The sequence below is a fragment of the Hevea brasiliensis genome, chromosome 4, assembly GCF_030052815.1.
Source record: "Hevea brasiliensis isolate MT/VB/25A 57/8 chromosome 4, ASM3005281v1, whole genome shotgun sequence".
NCBI classification, from domain to species: Eukaryota; Viridiplantae; Streptophyta; class Magnoliopsida; order Malpighiales; family Euphorbiaceae; genus Hevea; species Hevea brasiliensis.
In genome coordinates this window covers 114,552,710-114,569,318 of record NC_079496.1, presented here as the reverse complement: position 1 = coordinate 114,569,318, position 16,609 = coordinate 114,552,710, and the positions used below count along the sequence as shown (strand labels likewise).

At 34.1% G+C, this 16,609-nt stretch overlaps 2 protein-coding genes and 1 long non-coding RNA gene across 5 annotated transcripts; all 3 read right to left on the bottom strand.

The window, feature by feature from the left end:
- Positions 1 to 787: 787 nt before the first annotated feature.
- On the bottom strand, positions 788 to 6,653 carry LOC110654061 (uncharacterized). Of its 3 annotated transcripts, none has more exons than XM_021809927.2 (10): positions 6,319 to 6,653; positions 5,627 to 5,725; positions 5,415 to 5,529; positions 4,418 to 4,454; positions 4,174 to 4,243; positions 3,849 to 3,953; positions 2,504 to 2,654; positions 2,298 to 2,380; positions 1,416 to 1,509; positions 788 to 1,301 (listed from the first exon to the last, which is right to left on the bottom strand). In XM_021809927.2, exons 2-10 carry the CDS (start codon positions 5,655 to 5,657, stop codon positions 1,208 to 1,210), a joined length of 780 nt encoding a protein of 259 aa, XP_021665619.2. In that variant the 5' UTR covers positions 5,658 to 5,725; positions 6,319 to 6,653; the 3' UTR covers positions 788 to 1,207. The 3 variants fall into 3 exon arrangements, with proteins under 3 accessions (XP_021665619.2, XP_021665622.2, XP_021665621.2); XM_021809930.2 differs by having other exon boundaries at positions 5,627 to 5,756; positions 6,487 to 6,653; XM_021809929.2 differs by having other exon boundaries at positions 6,487 to 6,653.
- Positions 6,654 to 9,180: 2,527 nt separating this feature from the next.
- Positions 9,181 to 9,603, bottom strand: LOC131179348 (uncharacterized). Its single transcript, XR_009148369.1, has 3 exons — positions 9,576 to 9,603; positions 9,342 to 9,446; positions 9,181 to 9,227 (listed from the first exon to the last, which is right to left on the bottom strand). It is a non-coding gene; the product is annotated as an uncharacterized LOC131179348 (long non-coding RNA).
- A 1,356-nt stretch (positions 9,604 to 10,959) lies between these two features.
- LOC131179503 (uncharacterized) lies at positions 10,960 to 13,294 on the bottom strand. The gene is made up of 4 exons (XM_058146372.1): positions 12,768 to 13,294; positions 11,877 to 12,194; positions 11,408 to 11,788; positions 10,960 to 11,323 (listed from the first exon to the last, which is right to left on the bottom strand). Exons 1-4 carry the CDS (start codon positions 13,292 to 13,294, stop codon positions 10,960 to 10,962), a joined length of 1,590 nt encoding a protein of 529 aa, XP_058002355.1.
- Between the last annotated feature and the right edge of the window lie 3,315 nt (positions 13,295 to 16,609).

Genomic DNA, 16,609 nt, shown 5'->3' with positions numbered 1-16,609 from the left:
CATAATTGCGTGAAATTTGAAAGGAGATGTTGCTAAAGTATCATCATATGCAGTCTTTGCTTTCTTTTTTCCCCATCTCATGTTATTATTATCTCTTGTTGTTTCTTCGGATGCTCCTTCAATTGGATTTCAATACTTGGAGAGTACTTAAGTTTTGCTCTCTATCAGCTGAAAATAAAACTGTTTAATGCTAGTTGAATAAGTATTACCAGTGATTCATTGTCTCAAAATTATACTATCAAAATATTAATTCCTTCCTGAAAAAAAAAAGACTAGCATTACTTGACAATAGAAGAAATTAATCTCTCAAGTATTTGTATACTTTATGACAAAGCTTGGCAAAAACGTTCCTGTAGAGTTTAGCAATAGAAGAAATTAACAATAATGGAATTGCATGCTTTGTCGTTCTAGTTGGACCAAGCTTCAGCATGAGCTCCCTTCAGCCCAGACTCGGCAGCAAGCCCAAATTCAAAACTGCCTCAACTATTATTGTAGTTGGGCACTAGGTTGGCTAGGCATTGTAATTTTGTGGCAGTCTTTTTATTAAGTAATAATTAGAATACTACACAACAAAGGGTAATAATTTTCGCATGAACAATAAGACCCAATAACTAAGATCATCAAATTGGAAAATACTTTATTACGTTGAACTTGAATGTATTACACCAATCAAATGAATGAATGCAAAGGATTGAAGGAAACTCCAAAACAATGAGATCTACAAATTTAACACTGAAAGAGGATACGTAAGAAAGTAGGAAGGAGGAAAGAATGAGAGAGATGAACATGAAGCAGACCATATCCAGCTTTTATTATGCATCATGTAGTAGAGTCAATGTCTAGCAAGCATCCTCTTAGATACAATTATTCTTTGTTAAATAATTCATAAAATTTCCTTGATAGAGGAGCCACACAAATGGTCCAAGCTTTACCTTTCCCCACTACCCTCCTACGGCAAAAATTGCATAGTTACCTCAATATCCAACCATGAGTAACTCAGACTAAAAGACAAACCACAGGGAAATGAAAAAAGGAAAATTACAGAATCAGTTTATTTAGAGAAACTGACATAAAAAAGGAATAATAATATAATAAGTTGAACATCGCACTATACCCTATACTCCCCATACCAAGCATCTACTCTTGAGTGCCTTGTCTAACCCTAGTACTTTGATTTGATATCTCCATGTTTCCTTAACCAAAATTTTCACCTTTTATTATCATGCCCCTCCAGCCCCAACCTTGTTGTTAGCCAATTACAGACTTCATCTGTTTCTTCTGGGATTGTGTAGTGACCCAGCCTGCATTCAAGTTTTAGCATTTGTGAGTTTTCAGATGCAAAGAACAAAATATGAATAAAGTATGATACATATATGGCAAGTAGGAGAGAGAGAGAGAGAGAGAGAGAGAGAGACCCATTGTAGGTTTTAAATGTAAGATTTCGAAATCCAGCTGAAATCAAGGTCTGTGCTGATTTCTCTCCATGATTATATGCAACCACATCATCACCTGCAGCCGCAAAGTAAGATAACAGGTGAAATTTCACTTTCCATGTAGGGACTGTTGGATCTTCCATTAGAGGTTGAGGCATACTTAATATTTGACTGCACTTCATTTTCGTCTATCAATTATCAAGGATTCAAAGACAGATTATCATAGCATTTCCCTCGTGTAATGTGACAGGTTTCTTCATTGTTATGAACAATTTGTGCATGTCATATCACTTAGCAGATAATGCAATAGCCTAACTAAGCTTTTGACATCAAGCACCTAAGATGCATAAAGGCTACTGTTTGAAATGCAATTAGAAAGCATTTTTTAAGTAGCAATTGCCCCCCTGAACTTATCATCAAAGTGCAAATCACCCCAATATTAACTTTAAGGGTAAATTAGCCTGTAAGTTCTATTCTTGGCAAAATTATGTCTAATTCTGACTGAACTGAGTGCGTGCTGTTGGACTTCTAGTCAGATTTCAAGACTTGTCCCAAAAAATAAACCTTATGGGCTAATTTGCCAAAAAGTTAATTTTGGAGAGATTTGCCCCTTGATGACTAGTTTAAGGGGAAAATACATTGCGACTTTATCTAATTTTTATATTTTAGTTTATATCAATTAAAAACACAGAACAGAAAGCAAACAATAAGTACTTTTCTTTTCCCTTTTTGGCAGAAGTCAGAAAGTATTGGATAAACCACACTCAGCTCGCTGCATACTTTTCTAATAAACATATTTAAATAAAAAGGATATAAAAAAGAGAATTGAAGTATTAATAAAATCCAGGAGATGAATGTTAATACATAATCCGTGGCAGAGCAGAATGGGCAAGGATGCTGCATTCCTTGCAGCCTCATGAGATCCTTCAATCCGGCTCCTCAAACTCCTGCAAGAAAACGGCAGTGTTTCTGAATAAATTGCTTAACCACAAAGAATATAAGCATATCATACAAGCACATCCTTTGCGCGTAGAGGTGCTTATTCACATCGCAGAACTCAAAATCCATACCTTGCGCATGGAAGCCAGCCACTTAGACCAACAACTGCATTTAGGTTGACAGGATAACGATTTCCATTTCCATATTGTCCTAAAACACGGCATGTGGCTGAGTAGAGGGCAGTTGCAGCACCCATGCTGAAGCCACCAACACCAAGTTTGACTGCAAAATTGTGATGTATGAGTTAACATAGATAAAAGAGTTTACAAAGCATCAACATGGTAATGAGAAGCACCGTTGATAGTTGACATAGAGACTTGTTACAAAATACACGATGAAAAGAAACAGACATTAATCAGAGTCCAAAAAGTATCTAAGCAATTAAAGAACACATTCTTCACAGGCATGGCATATGCAATCCCCTCATATACCTGTGAAATTAGCAAATTTCAAAATTCTTCAGAATCAAATTGTTAAAAGTATCAATCAATTCCGTGGAAGTGGCTATAGCATCACATATCTTTTTCAAATTCATACAAAATTCGAGGAAAACAGTACAATATTCATCAAGGAAAAACTGATGGCGATTTACATTTGTGTCATAAATTATTTGGTCATGGAAATGCTGTTGGATGAAGATGTAAATTGTCAACAGTCACAGAAGGCATAAAAAGCAAAAACACTTACAGAAATCTTGAAGCAACCTCATGCAACAGTTCTCAAAGGAAATTGATCACGCCTATTTAATTTAAGTATGAAGCACAAAATGCTAGATAACTTCTGCCAATATCATTCAATTGCATGATACAATCCAAAAGAAACGGGAAACATAGAAAAATGTCCCCGCCAATCAGGAGACTCAGCTAATTAGAGTTGGAACTTGCAAACTTGAAAGAGTCCATCAAAGAAAATAACTTTATTGATGTAGTGCAATGAAACTGAGAATTGAGAAATGGAAGGGAAAAAGGTTACATTCTCCACTAATTTTTCAACGAATAGAAACAAAAGAGAGTGGAAATTGAAAAGATGACAATGTAATTAGCAATACTTGGGGGGTATAATCCAGCTAAGTTGAGTCAATACCTAGTGAACTTGATTTGATTAGAAATCTGAAGGCTTGAAACTCAGCTCAAACTCAATCAAGTTTTATTCTTCAAACTCAAACTAGAGTACTTTGAACTCAACTTGATACTCGAAATACTTGGGTCCGACTCATGACCATTTGCCTTTATCAATTTAAAAGCTGGGCCAGGTTTGAAAACCTTGCCATTTACCCCTCTACGAAAAACCCTTTTATTGACACACTATGCAGGATTAATATAGATTACTTTTGATATGGTGAAACTACTTGATGTATATAACTAAATATGTTACGTACGTCTAGGACAAGAGGTTTAAAAATCCTAAGCCACTTACTGTCTGCAGGTTCTGTTGACAACAGATTAGCAACATGTGCTGCTGAAGCATCCAGCCCCTCCAAGTCATCAGGAGCATTTTCTGAAATGTCTCCCACATCAAACCCTGAAACAAATTACACAAGCTATTCAGATTATTTCACTAAAGCACAATAGATAAGGGAATACAAATAGAGTATTAAGTTCTTTTTGACCAGATATGAAGAACTTTGCTGGTTGTCATGTTAGGCAATCACAAGATAAGTTTTAAAGCTTGCAGCCATCTAGAATTTTATTACAGTTATGAATTTTTGAACCACAAGACAGATCCACCATTGAGTTCTTACAAGCAGTGCATGGAAATCCGCCAAATATTGCTACTGGTCTTGTTGGAGCAGTTGGGCATATCCATTTAATCTGCAATAAAAGCCATAATAGAAGTTCATCTCTCCAGTAAGTGGCAACATATCCTCCTACTACAAGGGCAACCAATACTAGGAGAATATATAGTAAGGTAACTATTGACCAATGCATGTTTTGTGTAGAAACATGTAGAAACTATGCAGTACTTTAATTAACAATCACCCTTACATTTGGAAGAGGAAGGGTTTCCAGGAGTTGGGACCAGCTGCAATACAAAGCATAGAATGGGGAGATCCATTAGTCACCATGCAATATACCCAAGAAACGGCTTAAGCAACAAAACAGGATCCAATTGTAAAGGGGTCACTACTTACTAGCACACTTAAAAACATTTGAAGAAATTATGTTATAACTTGAGAAATGCCTTTTAGCTTTGGGGGACCACGCTCAAAGTTAAGCACCAGTCATTAGCAGCAATATCACAGATCATACAATATGAAAATAAATGAGTTATCTTGGTTTGCCGTAACCGTATTCCAAGAAATACAAAATTAAATAATTAATATTATATCATTTGGAAAAAATATAACTTTCTCTGCAACATGAAAGGCCAATCAAGCTAGTGAAAGAGTGGTCCCCTATTCTAAGGCTTGGCATATCCAGATTTGGATTCCAGGCTCCTCCAAAATAGCTTATATCAATAAAGAAGGATGAAAGCGACAAGCAATCACATTCTATACCACCCATGGTATAGATGCTCGCTTCCATACAATCAACATGATAAGAATCTTCTAGAAAAAACATAGTTCAAGAAGTTAATTTAACAACAAATTTCTCCAGCAGAAGAGGACAAGATATTGACTTTCCATACTTAGTCTAAACAAGTTTATCATCCTTATTTAAAGCAGATGCTCAGTTAAAACGAAGGGTGCAGAATTTCAGCAAATTCTTCTTGTAAAGAAGAAACAAACATATCAAAATACAAGAACGTCAATTCCTCAGAGTCTTAATTTTGATAATTTTCAAACATATCAAAATACAAGAACGTCAAAACCACAAATAACAGAAGGTGCTATTATCATCAACCAGTGTAAACTAAAAATTTATTTTAACAAACCAGGTAAAAAGACCTAACTCTTTGCCAAGCATCAAATGGAAACCAGGCAGAAAAGATTTCACAATACAAAAAATTAAAGCCAGAAAAAAACTAAGCTAACATCAATACCTTGATCCCTTGTCACCAAGACCGTGCAGCCAAACTATGGTGGCCTGGTGTTGTCCTCTGGGCCTGACCACATGAGTCCTTCCAAACTCAAATGTCTTCACAGTACTTCTACTACCTAAAATGTCACAATCAAAGAATTCGAAAATTAGTAATGGATACATAAACCTCATAAACAGCCGTAACACGAGACTGGAGTGGCAACAAAGACTAACTAGAACCAACAGTGGTGGTGGTGTTGCTCATTATATTCCAACAAACAATTCACACTGCGCAGACTACTTGATTATTGATAAACGGTTTAAGCCGAGTTCCTGCAATGAAGAAAATCAAAATTGACCACCCCTATTTATAATCAAATAGAAGGGTGAAAATGGAATTTGACCCATCAGTCTACATCAACAACTCTTGCTTGCACCACTTATACACTTCCTTAAAACTTCTAAAGAAACCATCAGAAAATGAAAGGCACCCAAGAAAAGCAGAGATAGAAGAAAGAAAGTGACAAAAATATTAAAAAAAAAAGCAGCAACCCCTTGTAAGCAAAGAATCCAGAAAGATCAAAGCACATTAATGCTGAAAAATGAGCTCAACAAAGTATTTAAGTCGCAATGCACAAATAGAAAGAGAATTTATTCCTTGTTGACAGCGGGCAAATAAAGCAATTCAACTTTAACAGCCCAAGGATACAACCGCAAAATTTGTTTTTTTATTTTTTTATTTTTTAAAAGCAGCTGCTTCTCTCCCATTATGTCCCTCCCAAGAAAAGAAAAATTCATAGCCAGGTGAGAAGAACAACCCATATATTCTACACATTTATAAATGGTTGATTGAAATCTCGAAGTTGAAAAGTAAACACTCGACAAATGGAGAGCAAGGAAGAAAGTACTAGCAAGCATCAACTTACATATGGTATAGACAAAAAAAAAAAAAAAAAAGATCAGATGACAGTAATGGGATTGAAGCTTTGAGTTTAAAGCCTAAAGCTTTTATGGGGTACCAAAACTTGGTGTTGATTGTGGAACAAAACCCAAAAGGCATTTAGGCTTTTTCACTTTCGTCTTCTCTCTCTTACCTTTTCTTCTGTTTCAAATTTTCTCAGAAACCCCAAGAACACAAAAACACTACTCTACAGTGCACTAGTCCATGCTCCAAAAGGCAAAATCCAGTAGCTCTCCGTGTTTCTTGCCACCACCATTTGTATGACCAAAATGCCCTCCAAACACGTCATGAATTTCAGCCTGAATCACTTCTAAAGAATCTCTAAACGGTGTCTTCTATTATTATTTGACTTTATTAATAGTAAAATTACTTTATTACGTAGCAAAGAATTTGGGCGGTCACAATGAATCTAAATTGTTTTTTTCAATTTGATTTATATTTATATTTTTAAAAATTATGTACAAACGATTTCAAATTAAATTGAATTAATAATTTTAAACGAGTCAAATTGATAATTTAAATATAAAAAATTTAATAAATATTTTATTTACTCATAATTTAATTATATAAATTTTAAATTTTTTACATAATTATTTTTTAATCTCTTTTTAATTTTTAATATTTTTTTAATTTTTTTATTTTATTATTTTCTAAACTTACTAAAGTTTTCAATGTCAGATCAATTATTTTATTATTATTTTATATCATTAATAAAATTTTTAATACTCTTTATTTTAATTTTTTTATCTCTTATTTTTTTATTATTAAATTTTATCATACAATCTTTAGATAAAGAATAAGTAATAGAATCGAAAACTTTGATTTCTCTAGATCCTAAAAGAATACGTTTCATTTTTAATTTTTTAATAAAGTCCAAGTATTTTCTTATTAAATTTTTCTTAAAGATAAATTAATTTATTTTTTTATTTTATTTTGATTGAAAGATTTCTAATAAAATTAAAATATTTTTATAAATATAAATTAATTTCAAATCAATAAGATTTCCTCCCAAATTTTTTATCCAAACAGTTCTTAAACTATCCTCCAAACTATCTTGAACTGTCCTTCAAATTGTTTTAAATTGAGGCTCAAACTAAAACTAGCAATTCAGAAAACGTCCCTTAAACCATCCCATGGTGATTTAGTTCAGATTCATAATTTCATTAAATTCAAATAGGTGATTCAAGAACTGTAGCTAACGGTTCTTGATCTGTGGCCATCCCTACTCTGAATAGCCATAAGCAATACAAAACAAGGCCAACCTAGTAAATCAGATGTGGGAAAACTCAACAATACAGCCAACAGGCACAATAATATATTCTATCCAGATTCATTACAAGGCTCAGCTACTAAAAAGAACCCTAAGTAGCAAAGAAATGCAATGTCATCGCAAGAGGATACAATCTTAGGTCATAGTGTTGCACCGCCCACAACAATGCAATGCCGTTGGACACCATCCTCCTTGAGGAAGAGCCGAAGAGGCACTAGAAAGATGAAAAAACAAACAGATCTTGCATGCAATAGCAAGTGTTGCAAAGGAAAGAAAAGGAACCATGGTGCTGAAAACACAAAGAAAAGTTGTTGGACAGCCTGGAAGAGCCATGAAAGCTACGAAATGGCACCAAAACAAGCAAGGAACAACGTTGGTGGGGTTCTTCGAAATCTCATTGGCACCTTCTGGGCCAATGTCCCAGATTGCGCCTCGTGAGTAGAACCATTAGACAAAAGTGGTTCCCAAACCTTACAAGAATAAAGGAGCACATGTCGTTTAGAGGGCTTCCAAAACCACTCACTACAAGAAAAAAGGAGATTTGAAACCGAATATTCGGTTTCAAATCAGTGAAAATCGGTTTCTAAATACATTTAGAAACCGATTTGAAACCGAAATATTCAGTTTTAAATCCGCAAGTTTCTAAATAAATTTGAAACGGAAAATGGCGTCCGTTTCAAATTCTGAATCTATTTTCAAACCACTATTCCGTTTCAAATTTAGAAACCACATATATTCGGTTTCAAATTCCGTTTTAATTTAAAAACTGATATTTCGGTTTCAATTTTTTTGAAACAGAAATTCCGTTTCAAATCGGTTTCTAAATTCTGAAACCGATCCTTGTGTTATTGGATTAGAAACGGAAAAATTCGTTTTTAATCCGTTTCAAATTACTAGTAGAAAATTTTTATTTTTTTATTTAATATATTATTTCCTGTATTGAAGCATATAATATAATATTAATTTTAAATGCTCAATATCATAATATTTATAATATCAGGCTATCAAATATCAAATATCAGTCAATATTATATATAAATATGACAGTGAAGGGTTATGACAATAATATACTGTATGGAAAAATAAAATATCATAATAACAAAAAAACAAGCTACTTGTCATCAACAAGATAATCACTCATCAACACTATCAGCCTCTCTACCATCATCTTGATGAGTCGCATGTGGAGTTGGGGCTGTAAACTGCGTACCCTGCATCATTTGTGCCATCATGTTTTGCATCATTTGTTGCATGCGCTCCAAGGTTCCGCTCACGTTGTCTATATCTCTCCTCTAGCATCAACTCGCGTTGTCGATCTCTCTCCTCCATTGCAACCAAACTATCCTTGAGCGTTGCAATAGTCTGATGCAATTGTTGAATCTCTTCCTCCATTGCCTCTGACTGAGCACAATAGGATGCAGTAGAAGATGATCCATGTGATGAGCTAGGGTAAAAAATTGATGCTTGAGATCCAATGCCATAAACCCTGTTCTTCTTCTCCCCCCCCACAACTTGATAATATAGTGCGACCTCATCTACAATAGGAGGGTCACAGCACCCTCTTGTGGTTGAGACGACTGCTCCTTAAGCGCCAAAAATGCATCCTGCATAAGTCAATACACATATTTTAAATTTATTTTTCTTGGCAATTGAATAAACAAACTCACTTATTCATTTTTTTCATATAATTGAAAGACATAAAATACTTGTTCACTTACCTTAATTGATTGCGCTCGTGAATCAACCATATCGGAGGTGCCTTTCCTAGTGTGGGTCTTATGGAAAAGTTCATAAGGAAAAGGTCTTCGGCCAAGCTGGGCTTCCTGAAAAGATATAATGATTTTAGTGATGTTTATAATAATGTTCGATTATTTGCTACTAATATGTAGACAGATAACAAAACTAGTAAATATGAAATCATTACCATCCTATAGTAAATATGAAATCATTACCATTCTATCTGCGTGAGTAGCATGTGAACCCCCTGTGTGTCTAGAGATGCCTGCCCCAACTCCCCCTATCTCACTACAACGGTTAGCAGTGAATTGATGGCTCTTGGCTTTAAACTCTGGGCTACTCCATGCCTCCTTCCATTTTTGCATTGTACTATTAGGCACGATGACCTTGGATTTTCCTTTCCTGACATTGCACATTAGGGCCTTATAGCGCTCTGCAGCCTTACGCCTCCAAGCTTCCTTTACTAGTGGAGTCACCTCTTGCCAATCAAAGTATTTCTAGTATAAAATAAATAAAAATTAAGACAGTTGTATTAGTATGATAATATTTTAGAAAAAAATTGACAGCATTTCCCCTTAATTTTGGACAATCCAACCTAGTTATTAGGTATTAATTGCACCTGTTAAAAACACTTCATATATTCTCAACAATAAATAACATCCACCCCAACTACAACAACTCACAACAATATATATTTTCAATATCACACAAGTACATATAGATCATTTAAGCATTAATATACTTCAATTGTGTTCTTTTACATTAATTCACAAATTCTCATCACTTAAATGATATTTATTCATAACATTCTTTTTTGAGGTTTCATAAACTATGCAAATTAGTTATCTGATAGCTAATATTTAAATATTTATTTTATTACTAAAAATTCATCCCAAGAAACTCTTTTGTTTCAAAGTGATAGTTTTCCAACAAAGGTTGCCCCTCTGGGTCCATCCTCTCCTTGAAGATATTCTTCATCTTCTTAGCACATTCCTCGATGGATGTAACTTTGTACAAAAGAAAGACAAAGAAATATATTGATTTTATGTAAATGTAGAAACACAAGATTTCAATTCCCAATGATATGTAATACCAAATCATAGATAAAGTTAATTAATTTTAAATACTTACGTGCCATTAATGAGCTTTATTCTTTTCTTTCTTCCAAATGTAGTGAGTGATAGGCCATCCATCGATGATATTGGTGCTGCCCCAACTGAATGACCTTCATGACCAGAGGTTGATCCAATTGCATGCTCGTAAGATGGGGTAATAGGTGGTGGCGTGGAGGTGGAGGTGTAGCTCGATCTCGTGTTGAAGCAAGAGACCCCTCTCGGTGCCGACCTCCCGTGGATCGTGAAGGAACCCGAGGCTGACCGTGTAGATTGGTCTAGTTGATCATTGGGCTCATCCTCGCATGTGTAATCGCCTTGACCGTGAATGACCCAACAAACCTCCCCGCGTTGCCTCGCATCCTGCATAAATAATTGTATTAATTAGTTAGCTTCATTCAACTTATGATACATAATATAGATGAAATTAGTTAGAGTTTATACTTCAAGTTTAGAAATATAAATTCATTAAGAGAAATACCTAATTCTAATTAGTATCACTATCATATACATCATCGCATTCCTCATCACTTTCTGAGTCCAATTCAAGCTCTTCTTCATCTTCAACATCCTCTTCATTAATTTCAACTAGTACACCGTTTTGATCATTCAAGTATTGTTGTTGATCATCATCATCGTCAATTTGAATCAAAGGGACTTCCATTTCATCTTCTTGAAATGGTTCTTCCCGTGCAGGGGGGGTTGTGACATTCACTTGCTCAGGAAGATCAATAACAGATCTCGCTTTGATTTTGAACACAGCCCACCAATCATCCTTGTCACGTTTTAAGCTTGGATATATGGAATAATTCACCTGAGCAGCTTGGATAGCAAGAACAAATGGTTCATACCTATTGAAGGATCTTTTATGATTAATATCCACAAGCTTATATTTTGGATGAATCTTTGTTCCCACATTTGGTGTTGGATCAAACCAATCACATTTAAACAATACAGTTCTTTTGATTGGTAATCCAGGGTACTCCAATCGTAGCACTTCAATTAATTGTCCATAGTAGTCACTTTCATTAGTACTGTAATTAGTCCCCTTGATACATACCCCACTGTTCATCGTTGCCCTATGCGAACCATAACCTTTAGTGTGAAATTTATAACCATTAACTACATAACTATTGTAGCACATAACACTTCTTAATGGACCCTTTGATAGATCCTTTAAAAACTGGCTTGATATATTGTTGGAGGGATTGTGAACATATTTATTGAACCACTTATCAAATTCACGCTCTAGTTTCTCATCAACTTGTTTATCATTGATATTTGGATTGGCCATGTGTAACTCATTAACAAAAATGCTGCACACAATGAAAATAGTTAATTACATGTTTGGAATCAATAATGGCATTGCAACAATTATAATAATTGAATATTAGAAAAACTTACTCAATGTACGGTTTTACTTCTATACAATTCAACAAGATGTACATTTGTGCTGCTTGAAATTCTTGTTCTGTGAGATATCTAACCTTTCCTTTTCCCAGTGGCCTACCGGAATGAGTGAAAATTGATAGATTCCCTAGATGTTCATCCATATGCTCGACTGTATCATCATTGCGTGGAACCTTTCGATGCCTTGTGTTGACATGGGGTTCAAAATAATGAGCGCAGAATGACGATGCTTCTTCAACTAAATATGCATTGCATATGGAACCTTCCACTTTGGCTTTATTTTTCACATTATTTTTTAACTTCCTAAGGTACCTGTACCATTTACTATTTAGTCACAACAAATTTTCATTTTTCCATGTAATGATAGTATACAACAATACATTAAACTAGTTACCTCTCAAATGGATACATCCACCGATATTGCACAGGGCAAGCAATCCATGCTTAATAAGCCAAATGCACCAGGAGATGTTCCATGGAGCCAAAGAAGCTTGGAGAAAATGTATGCTCTAGTTTACATAATATCATAGGAATCTCTTTATTATGTCATAACATGTTTTCTTCTCTAATTGTTGTTGATGTTAACTATTTGAAGAAATTTCTCAATTCGATCAATGCTTGCCACACATTTTTTGGAAGCAATTCCCTAAATGCTATTGGGAGTAATCTTTGCATAAAGACATGACAATCATGGCTTTTCATCCCAAACAACTTTAGTTTTCGCATGTCTATACACCTACCCATGTTTGACACATAACCATCTGGGAATCTAAGATTTTAAGCCATTCACACAACATCGCTTTTGATTGTTTGTCTAATGTGTAACATGCTTTAGGATACTTTCCTGTTGCCATATCCTCTCTAACTCAGTGTCCGTGACAAAACTCTTTCAAATCTTCCCTTGATTGAGCATTGTCCTTCGTCTTCCCTTCAACATTCATCACAGTATTAAAAATATTTTCAAATACATTTTTCTCTATATGCATGACATCCAGGTTGTGGCGAAGCATGTTAGTAGTCCAATATGGCAAATCCCAAAAAATGCTCCGTCTCTTCCAACCCGTGTTTTTGCTTTGCAAATCGTTATTCTCATCTGCACCCATATCCGTGACACACATTAATCCTAGATGTTCTATTTGTTCTAAAATTTCCTCACTAGATAGAATGGGGGGAGCACTTTTTGTAACTGTCTTGTTCTTTCTAAAAGCAATTTTATTCCGTCTGAAAGGATGGTTAACTGGTAAGAATTTACGGTGATTGTCAAACCATGATTGTTTACCACCCTTTGTCAATGTGAATGCATCTGAATCGTCCCTACAATATGGACAAGCAGTCTTGCCTGCTGTGCTCCAACCGGACAACATTGAATATGCAGGGAAATCACTTATTGTCCATAATAACGCAACCCTCATATTAAAATTATTCTTCTTTGATGCATCATATGTCTCAACTCCAACTTCCCACAATCAAGCTTCAACTCGCAATAAGGGGTAAGTACACATCCAATTTGTCTTTTGGGTTTCTGACCAGAACTATTAACGTTAGGAACATATTCTCTTCCTTCATTCAGAAGCAAGGAGGCAAATTGTAAGGAGTGACAATGACTGGCCAAGATGAATATTGTTGTCCAGACTGACCGAATGGTTGAAACCCATCGGTGCACAGTCCTAGCCTTACATTCCTAACCTCAGTAGCAAATGAAGGATGTGTTTTATTAAAATGCTTCCATGTAGTTGCATCTGAACAATGACACATTACCCCATCTTCATGGTCATGCTCAGCATGCCATCTCATTTCTTTTGCTGTTGCATTCGAAGCATATAATCTTTGCAATCTCTGTGTGAGAGGAAAGTAGTACATTTTCTTATGTGGCACATTGGTTTGAAAATTAGAAGAGCCTCGACTATGTCGTTTGAACCGTGGATGGTCACAAAATTTGCAGTTCGTTAACTCACTATCTTCAGCCCAATATAACATACATCCATTAGTACAACAATGAATCTTCTCAATGTAGGCCCAATGCTTGAACCAACTTCTTCAGATCAGAAAAGTTTTCAGTCATTAAATTTTCATCTGGTAACACCTCTTTCATAAGTTGACAAATGTCATCAAAACACCTTTATGAAAAATGATGTTCTGCCTTGATGTTCAACATCTTTGTAACAACTAAGAGTTGCGAATGGCTTTCACAACTTGGCCACACCTCTTGATTAGCAGCTTGTAACATGTCATACAATTTTTGAGCTGATGGATTTGGAGGCTCCTCCATTACATCCTGAAAGAAATCTGGACCTGTTGCATCCATTACCATTTGCTCATATGTATTGCTTGTGCTATTATTAACCTCTTCAACAGACTCCGCTATCATAACATTTATGTTTTGACTATCAATATTACTTGTGCGGGGTTCCCCATGTATAATCCATTTATAATAATATGGCACGAATCCATGCTTCATCAAATGTAACCGAATTGTATTCTCATCAGCATAATTACGATTCTGGCACTTACGATGATTACATGGACACTTCAGTTTATCCCCATCCATCCACTCTGGTTGTTGCTTAGCAAATGTTATGAATTGTTCAATACCTTCTATGAATTCTGAGGTCAATAGACCATCTTTTAACCTAGCATACATCCATCTCCGATCTGATCCCATTTTGCTAATAGCTGTGTAATAATTAAGTGAATATTAGTAATGATATGTCATATATTAGAATTACATCATATCCCCTATCATGCGTTGAAAGGTAAGGCCCTAACCCAATTAGAATTGTATCATCTCTACCAATAATGCATGGATACTGAAAGCAACGGACAAAATAACGAGAGATAGTGACCAAAAGAGAATGAGACAGACTGTAGTTCCAAAAAAAAAAAAAAAGAAATTCTGTCAGTAAATTCTTGTATAAAATTTAACACCTCAAAGTAAATAAATAAATAAATATAGTGTAATTATAAATATAGTGTAATTTACAATCACATGGACGACTCACGTGTAAGCTAAGATCCCTGAGAGAGGCCGGACCTAATAATTTTCACCCTCTGTTGTTTACTTAGCTGGGCACCACACCAATGCAGTAAAATTAATACTCATATTTATTTTGAAAGAAAAACCAATATTTAAAAATTTTCTCTCCCAGTCATTAAAAAAGAAAAAAAACTTATAACTATTAAGATTACTAATTTGAGAGTAACTATTAACTCATTTGGCCAAAGTTTGTTGCTAACATTTAGAGTTTTAATTTTTTAAATAGTTTTATTAAAATTCTTTTAATTAAAGAATAGTTTTTTTAATTAATAATAATTTAATGATCAAATTAAATCTTATATAAATTTTTCTTATTTTTTTTAATATATATATTATTGTGCATAGCATGAGCATTCCATTAGTTATATAGGAATGAAAATTTGAAATTTCTAAGAAAAACAATGAAATAATTTTAAAAGAGTTAAATTTTTATTTAAATTTAATTTATTATAATTTTAAAATATAAATATATAAAATTTAAATATTTAATAAATAAAATTTATTATATATTTTATAGTTTAAATTTATAATAAATTTAATTTAACCAAATAAGTTAACTTTATTGGCAAGAAAGAAAATAAACGGCCAGGACCTTATTTTTAGTCAATGGGAAATGACTGTACGCATCCTCTTTGGTTGCTCCAAATCAAGGGGGAAATTATTGCATGAAGTCAGTGTACAATGAAGTAGTGCCCTAACCTGTAAGATTAAGACACAGGGGTAAAAACTGCTTTGAAAAAACTGCTTTGAAAAAGGAAAAACAAACTGTGTTTACAATTATCCATTAGAATTTTGAATAAAAAAATTAATTAGTTAATAATTGATGTGTATTCATTTTATTGGTTTTTACACCACATCATATGCATGACATGGTAAGATATAAATTTAATTAAAATTTAAATTAAGATATAAATTTAGAGACAGCTCTATTATTATAAAATTAAATTTCATTGATAAAATATTTATTATATATTTTATTTCATATATATAATAGGAATCTATCCAAGTCGTTTATCATTAATTAATTCCCTTCTAGTTTATTAGATTAATGTAAATAATGAATTGATTCTCAAAAAGCTGTGCATAGAATTTATGAGAGTGACGTTTTGGGAGAGTGACATTTCATGAGACTAGCTTGTATTAAAAAGCTGTGCATAGAATTTACAAGGAATCAAAGATTATGAATTTTACTTCTTCAAGTGTTTGCAGAGTTTTAATGTCTTACTATGCTACTGGTGAGCTCAAGTTTTGTGATGGGACTTCTAAAGAGAATGGAACTCAAACTTGGTTAGAAGTCACATAAGAAACAAGCAGTTTAAGTAAGGAACCATATAAATGCATTCAACTAATGCACACTAGAAACTGAGCAATTTGTTTGACATTGTAGGCATATAATTATAATCGAAGGAAATGTCAAAGAAACATGTATTCTTTTTGTCTCAGGTGGATGATTTCTGCTTAAGAGGAAACTTGTTCCGTCTTTGTGTGCAAATCGAGGGTTTTATGATGTCTATTAATGTTGCTATATGGAGTTGTAATGTATTTCATCTTCACATTGGTCTGAATATTTGAGGTCCGGAAGAATTGATGAGGAGATTGAAATGCCGCATCGCAAATCAAGAACATAGAAGAAGGTTTAGCTTTTGGTGGAAAGAGGACAAAGATTGCAAGATCTCAAGGGAATAATATTCAA

Bases quoted from the DNA above. Each gene is read 5' to 3' on its own strand.
- LOC131179503 (XM_058146372.1), bottom strand. From the start codon at position 13,294: ATGAGGGTTGCGTTATTATGGACAATAAGTGATTTCCCTGCATATTCA. The intron at 11,789-11,876 runs GTAAGTTTTTCT...CATTGTGTGCAG, and splicing joins GAAGTAAAACCGTACATTGA to CATTTTTGTTAATGAGTTAC. The intron at 11,324-11,407 runs GTTTGATCCAAC...ATCCTTCAATAG, and splicing joins GTATTGTTTAAATGTGATTG to GTATGAACCATTTGTTCTTG.
- LOC110654061 (XM_021809927.2), bottom strand. From the start codon at position 5,657: ATGAGCAACACCACCACCACTGTTGGTTCTA. The intron at 3,954-4,173 runs GTAAGAACTCAA...AATTTGTTTCAG, and splicing joins CGGATTTCCATGCACTGCTT to GGTTTGATGTGGGAGACATT. The intron at 1,510-2,297 runs GTATTAACATTC...TTGCGGCTGCAG, and splicing joins TCTGCTCTGCCACGGATTAT to GTGATGATGTGGTTGCATAT.